Source organism: Athene cunicularia (assembly GCF_003259725.1).
Source record: "Athene cunicularia isolate RWA chromosome 27 unlocalized genomic scaffold, athCun1 chr27_part1, whole genome shotgun sequence".
NCBI classification, from domain to species: Eukaryota; Metazoa; Chordata; class Aves; order Strigiformes; family Strigidae; genus Athene; species Athene cunicularia.
Window position 1 is genome coordinate 1540109 of NW_020799138.1, and position 6827 is coordinate 1546935.

The window sequence follows — 6827 nt, forward strand, 5'->3', positions numbered from 1 at the left end:
GGCTGGGAGCGGGCCCTTCCCCGCGGCCAGCGGCGGGGGCAGGTGGCCCTTTAACTGACGGTGCCGGTCTGTTATCCCCGCTCCTGCAGAACCTGAAGAAGAGCTGGCACCCCCAGACCCTGCGCAATGTGGAGAAGGTGTGGAAAGCCGAGCAGAAACATGAGGCCGAGCGGAAAAAGATCGAAGAGCTGCAGCGGGAGCTGCAGGAGGAGCGAGCACGAGAGGAGATGCAGCGATACGCAGAGGACATGGGCACTGTAAGGTGAGGAGGGGCTGATGCCCCCCCCCCAAATTTGGGGTAACCACCCCGACCATCCTCGGGGGGCTGATGCGGTGGTGTGGGTGCTCTTGGTGCCCCTGATCGAGCCATGGGTTTACGGTCTCTGGTGATAAAATGTTTCCGCTCACTTTCATAAGCCAGTGCCTTAAAATGTAATTTTAGAGCTGTGACAAGGAAAATGAGACGGTCTTGTCTTCAACAGGAAAAGAGAAGAGAAGTTGGAGTGGATGTACCAGGGTCCTGGAGGCATGGTGAACAGAGAGGAATATCTTATGGGTCGCCCTGTGGACAAATACATCTTTGAGAAGACAGAAGACAAGGATGCAGGCTGTTCCAATGAGACAGGGCTTCTCCCAGGCTCCATTTTTGCCAAGACAGGTGCCAATTCTGTCCTAGACATGGCAAACAAAATCCGGGAGGATCCGCTGTTCATGATAAGGTACTAAACGTGGAGCTGAGAGCAGTAGTAGAGGAGGCAGAGCATCAATATTAGTAACTCGCCCAGAGCTGTCTTTATTTCTCTTTGTGAAGACCACTGTTGTGCCTGTTCCTCAAAGCTGGGTCTGCCTGTTTGTGAACTCTGGGCTGTAGGTGGCAGTCCTGGCTGCAGAGTGGTCACTGGCCACTTACGTGACTGGTAGGATTTTGGTTGTGTGTTGTAGACACGGCAACATAATCGCAAATAACATATTTGCGTCAGTTTGCTGCTTTGGGATGATTTTGCTGACTTGATTCCAGATTTAAGATTTTGTCACCTGAACGAGACGATGATCATGAGGTGGAAAAGATATAAATGCAAAGATTTTTATTCTGTATTGATTCATCTCTACCAGCTTAACTCGCCCTTTATGTGAATAAATATATCCAGCCTGCTCTGAGAGCACTGTAGGCAGATTGATGGTAGCAGAGGACGTTTTTATTTACCCTACTAGTGCACTCTTAAGTGGAGAAGAAATGAACACACTCCTAAATTGGATTTACTTTGCTGGATGTACAAAACAAGCCTGTTTTCCTGCTTTATGTTTTTAGAGCTTGCAGTTGATTGGTATCTTTCATGAAAATACGATTCTTTCAGTTGTTTGAAAATGCTAATAATTTTTTTTTCCCTGCTTTAGAAAAAAGGAGGAGGAAAAGAAGAGAGAAGTTCTGAATAATCCTGTTAAAATGAAGAAAATCAAAGAATTGGTAGGTTTATCTCAGTACTCCTTTACAGACTCAAAGCATGGAATACTTTGCACCAAGGGGAGGATTATACATCAAAATTAGTATTGTTTAGGATAGGAAATGGAGTTCTGTTTCCTGATTCTTTCACAGAAAAGCGTAAGTTCAACACTATAAATCCTGAGCAAAGTTTCTTATCAGTCTCACAGCAGGAAGTAATTTCTCTTCCTTTCAAATTCAGTTTTACTCCTCTTGCTCTTTTGGTGTGCTTTTTCTTAGCTGGTGATTAATGGCTGATGTAGCACAACAGGGTGGTTGCAGACATGGGATTTGACATGTACTGATACCAAACTGACACCAGGGAAGGCTCCATTAAGCTCTTTAGTTTTGAGAGACCCTCGTTAAAGGGTTTAGGTTTTGTTCCAGGAGCCTTTCTGTGGAGAACTCTGTTACTTTGTGCTGTGATAGTGACTGCCCAGGTGTAGAGACAGGGATTATTCCTAATGAAACGGTGTCTTGCTTTATAGCTGCAAAACAGTTTAGATAAAAAGGAGAAAAAGAAGAAGAAAGAGAAGAAGAAGAAGCACAAGAAACATCGACATCGCAGCTCTAGCAGTGAAAGTGACAGCAGTGATGAGGAGCGAGGCAAAAATAAGTATGTTTTGAGGTTTTGTAGTAAAACCACCATGTTTTCTGGTTAATTTGTTTTGTTTTCATGTCTTTCTAATACTGTCTGGGTTTTATCTTTCTAATTAATGCTTTTAATTTGCCTAAATGTTTCTACTTAATTGGTTTTGCATCATTAAATTACTTTTATGACATCTTAATGTTAAAAAAATAATTGTCGTCTTGAATTTAATCTGCTTCAGAAGTACTATTCTGTTTTCTCTTTAGGTCTCAGAAGAGGATGAACAGTTCCTCCTGGAAATCTGCTCCTTTCAAAGTCTCAGGATATGGCTTACAAGTAAGTACGTGTGTGTTGCACAGCTCTTCCGGCAGCAAGTGCTCTGAGTGAGGGAAGAACAAGGATTTTGGCAGTTTGCTGTGAGACTGCTTCGCTGGCTGGAAAAGGATGATGCGGGGGGACATGGTGTAATAAAGTTCTTATTCAGTTTGGATTCATCTAAGCCTTGAAAGTAAAGTTGTTCGGATCCTAGTAGGACTTTGGTCTGCTCTGAGTTCTAGTTAAGCTGTAGTTAGTTTCTCTTCAGAGTTACCCATCCGTTCAGATATGCTGCCTGACTGTCTGGGCAGATTAGTTTCACTGAACACGATAAAGAAATAATCTTTTTTTATTCACAGGTGTTGATGAGAAGCTAGGAAATGAGATAAGTTAAATGCAAACCACAACATACGCTCCTTCCTGCGCTTAGCCTAGTCTGAGCTCTCCTCTGTGGCCTTACGTTGTTGTTGTTGTTGTGCTTTTCCAGGAGGTTTGTTCTTTAAAAGACGCTTTTGAATTCCAGGTTAGAGACCCTGACCAGAGCCACAGGTCTCGGAGCTCTCCAGCTGCCGGCCAGGAGAGGGCCCCCCACAAGCACCGGGATCGCTCCAGGTCCAGGAGCCGGTCCCACTCCCCTCAGAGACGCTCTAGCAAGAGGAACTTGGAACAGTCGGGGTGCAGGGGGTCACGATCTCCTTCCAGACACAGTAAACAGTGAGTGTGACTAACCTGGATGGTATAAACCTGGGGCTGCTGGGGGAGGAGTTCGCTAGAATCAAAATCCCCCTTAGTCATCTGTCACTTCAGTCTTCTGACTGCCTTGTTGCTCAGTTCTGGCTGTAAAGACAGGAGCTGTGCAGAAGCACATGGGTTAACTCCCGGAGGGGACACTTGTCTGCAATTGCTCTCTCCATCTGGGAATGTACCCTCCTAGGTACGCCCTTTAGGTACTGTGCCTGTGCTTCATTTGGGCTACTGAGTCTCTTTAAAAGGTATTTATAAATGTTGAATTATCTTTGCTAAATGCTGATAAAATCAGATGCAAAGTATTTATTGTTTGCTAATGAAATAATAAAAGCTGGATAAAAAATAGATGGAAATTTGCAGTGTATTAAGGGTCATTAGGATTTCTTTTCAAAGTGGACAGGTGACAGCCCTGCAGTTACGAGAGATGTCTTGGTTTTTAATGTATACAAAAAACCCGGGGAAAGTTTAGAGGTGTGATTATGTTTGTCTGTCCTAATAAAAGATATTTCTGGGTTACAGACATTGCAATCGGGAGGAGAAGGGCAGAACTAGGAGCCCTTCCCCTAAAAAGAGCTATCGCAGACAGCATACTCCGGGTTACACGAGGTAAGCAAGGTCTCGTTCCTCTGCCTTTGGGTGGAAGCTGCCCTGGTGATTGTGAAACAGCTTGGGTGTCATCCGCGAACCAAATTTTATTCTGTTGGCTAAACCAGATTGGATCGAATGTCTGGAAAGTTGGACAGACGGTCCTAAAGTGCTTGGTTTGGTGCTTTTGAGCTTGACTGTTAGTTAACACCTTGGACAGCTTCCCAAACCAATTCACAGGGTTGCTGGTTCTCCGCGGGTCACGCATCACTATGCAAGGCAGTAATGTGAAGTCACTCTTTGTCCCGTGGACTGTTAATTAGAAGCATTCGGTTTCACTGTCATCAGGAAAATATGACCTTGACAGCATCGTCTTACCAGTCAATTAAAAACAAGAAGGCTGAAAAGAGGGAGAAAACAGGGGTGTGGTAAAGCAGAACATTTAGACATGTACTTACAAGCTCTGCTGATCGGCTACTAAAGAAAAAAACCCTGTTAAACACCCCACCCCTAATTTTGGGGATTGTAAATCATCTTAAAGAATGGAAAGCAAGAGGGGGGGTGGGGCCCAGCATGCTATTGATTCACAGCGCTGCTGTTTTCTGCACAAATAGAAAGATCTCCCCAGAGGAACTAGAGCGTAGACGACAGGAAATGATGGAAAACGCCAAGTGGCGGGAAGAGGAGAGAGCAAACAACCTCAGGAAACACCGAAAGGAGGAGGAGCTGGAGCGAGAACTGGAGAAACTCGACTCCCGAGATGGGAAGTTTTTCAAGTGAGCGTCTTCTGTTATCTGCTTTTTCATTCAAGGGGAATACAGGCCCCAGCTGAGGAGTGAGTGATGGCCTCCACGTTTGAGATGTTTCAGATTATGGTGTGAGATCCATCTCTGCCATGTTTTAGAGTAGAACTAGTGACATCTGCTGTTCCCAAATTCTCTTTTAAACCCCCAAAATAGCTATTTCTGCGATAGCTTTGGTAATCAGACTTGGAAACAGGTAACCAGTTATTTTTTGGCCAACCTGTAGAAGTGACTCCTAGTGTTTTACATCCAGATATTTAAAAGTTCTCTATTTTTAGGAACTTGCAACAGTTTTAGGCCTGTAAGTCTGCTGAGAGTCTGTGTGCCGAGAGCTTGTGAGACTGAAACCTGTGTTCAACATAAATAAGACCATTTCTAAACACAGGTGGTAACTTACAGTCCCTTGTGTGTGTGACAGGCGAAGGAAATTGGAGCAGCACAAGGCCTCCCAGAAAATGCAGTGCTGTGTGAGAAAGATCCTGTGGCAGTGCTACATATTTGGGAGCTGCTGCAGCATAATGTTGTCCATTGTGAATTAAAGAGGAGAACATGTACTTAATTCCTGAAGCTGCCCAGAGCTGGGGGTCATGTAAGAGTGGCTTAAAATCACGATAGATTTTCTCCATGAGCAAAATCTCTTGTGGACAGAGATATTGGTCTGTCTCCCTGTGCGGAAGCAACCGGTTGAGCTAAAAGAACTTTGTGTTTATTGTTTGAAGAGGGAGATGGGCAGGGGGAGATGGTTCAGAAAAGCACAGCAGCGTGATCGGAAGCAGTAAAAGCAAGCGGGTGGTCCCAAGGATCCCTTCTCTCTCCTGTAGCTAACGCAGTTAGCTCTGGCGTTTGGCTCCTGGGGGACCGCTGCCCTCAGTTCAGGAACACGTTGCTTTTCCCTCGTTTGCTTCACAGAAAGCAACCACGTCCCCTGTGACGGATGCATTTGTAATTAACAGTTAGTTATATTTGGAAGACGGAGGAGACTTGAGAGCTACTGAAAGTATATTTGAGCACTGACCTTAAAATAAGGCACTGAATCTGTTACAAGCCAAACTAAAAGGTATTCAGTTCTTTCTGCACAGGCTTTAATGGGGAAAAAAAAAGCTGGTTTCTGTGTTAGATTAATTGAGGCAGATGAGTTGGGGATGGTGAATCCTGCTAGAAGTGGTGTCATATTTGGAAAGAGATTCTCATTTCTCTCGTTTCTTTGGTTCAATTTTCTGCAGTCGCTTAAAACTAGAGAGTGCATCTACTTCCACCCTAGAAGACCGGGTGAAACGCAATATCCACTCCCTTCAGAGAACCCCCGCTGCCTTGGAAAAAAACTTTATGCAGAGATGAAACTTGTTCTTCCTCTGCTCCTGTGCACAAGTTAAATGGACACTTATTCCCAAAGGTGAGAGCCCCCCAGCACAGACTCACTGCTCGCTGCAGGAACGGTTGCTGTCTCCCAAAGAGGCGCTGAATTTCAGTCCTGCAGCGTGTTCTGGACTCCGGGCGTTGTGAATGCATTTGTAATGAGTACAACCTTGCAAGAAAACCTTTGTTGGCGAACTCGTGAGCCTTTGTATTCTATTTTTTAAAGTATTGCCAGATCTTTTCCTTCTCTCTCCACCTTGACTGGTATTTTTGTATATTGTTATTACCAAATTATACCCGGTGGTAACTGCTTTCTACGTTGGGCAGATTGTCCGAGCTCTTTATAGGACAGAGCAAAAGACCTATTTTTGTTAGTCCTTAAAAATCGTAACAGAACAAATTCACATGTGAGTTAATTTCGTAAAGCTACGTGAGTAACAACGCAAAATCCTGTTCGATGCTGTCACCGTTTCAGGTTTGGGTTTGGTCTGAAAAATACCTGTCGCTGTTATTTGATAGCTCACAGGTTTGAATGATGTTTGACCCAAAGGAAGCTGCTTTGAAGGGAAAGGAAATGAGCAGAGCTTGATACAGCAAATATTTCTCTGGGATTTTGTAATGTAAGTCATGTGTATATGTACAGCAGTGGAGTTGGGTATTTTTAAAAAAAAAAAAAATAATTAAGGAACTTTACTCTCATTTTTAAACGTTCTTTGTGGCTTTGGGGGGTGGGAGGGGCCTCCTGTCCAAGGGGAGGTTTTGTGCCCGGCCGTAGCAGCCCCTGGGGGGGTGACCGGGCCCCGCGGGGGCTCCCTGCGCCGCCCCGGCCCCTGTCCTGGCCCTTTAACCGGCGGCCTGTGACGTGTGCGCAGCCCATTCATAATTCCAGGCGCGTCGCTGCTTATTGGCCCGTTCAGAGCGGGGCGTGGCCCAGGCGGTGACGTCACGCCAG

The 6827-nt window shown here is 45.1% G+C and overlaps 1 protein-coding gene across 3 annotated transcripts in view; it reads left to right on the top strand.

Annotated features, from left to right (window-relative positions):
- The window catches only part of CWC25 (CWC25 spliceosome associated protein homolog), a 12386-nt gene extending 5832 nt beyond the window's left edge, over positions 1–6554 (top strand). For all 3 annotated transcript variants that reach the window (XM_026864663.1, XM_026864664.1, XM_026864662.1), the window contains 9 exons: positions 90–262; positions 483–719; positions 1396–1465; positions 1969–2096; positions 2336–2405; positions 2908–3098; positions 3651–3737; positions 4331–4492; positions 5743–6554. In XM_026864663.1, coding sequence (XP_026720464.1) covers positions 228–262; positions 483–719; positions 1396–1465; positions 1969–2096; positions 2336–2405; positions 2908–3098; positions 3651–3737; positions 4331–4492; positions 5743–5857 — 1095 coding nt within the window. In that variant the 5' untranslated portion in view covers positions 90–227 and the 3' untranslated portion in view covers positions 5858–6554. The remainder of the gene's footprint in view (positions 1–89; positions 263–482; positions 720–1395; positions 1466–1968; positions 2097–2335; positions 2406–2907; positions 3099–3650; positions 3738–4330; positions 4493–5742) is intronic.
- Positions 6555–6827: the final 273 nt, after the last annotated feature.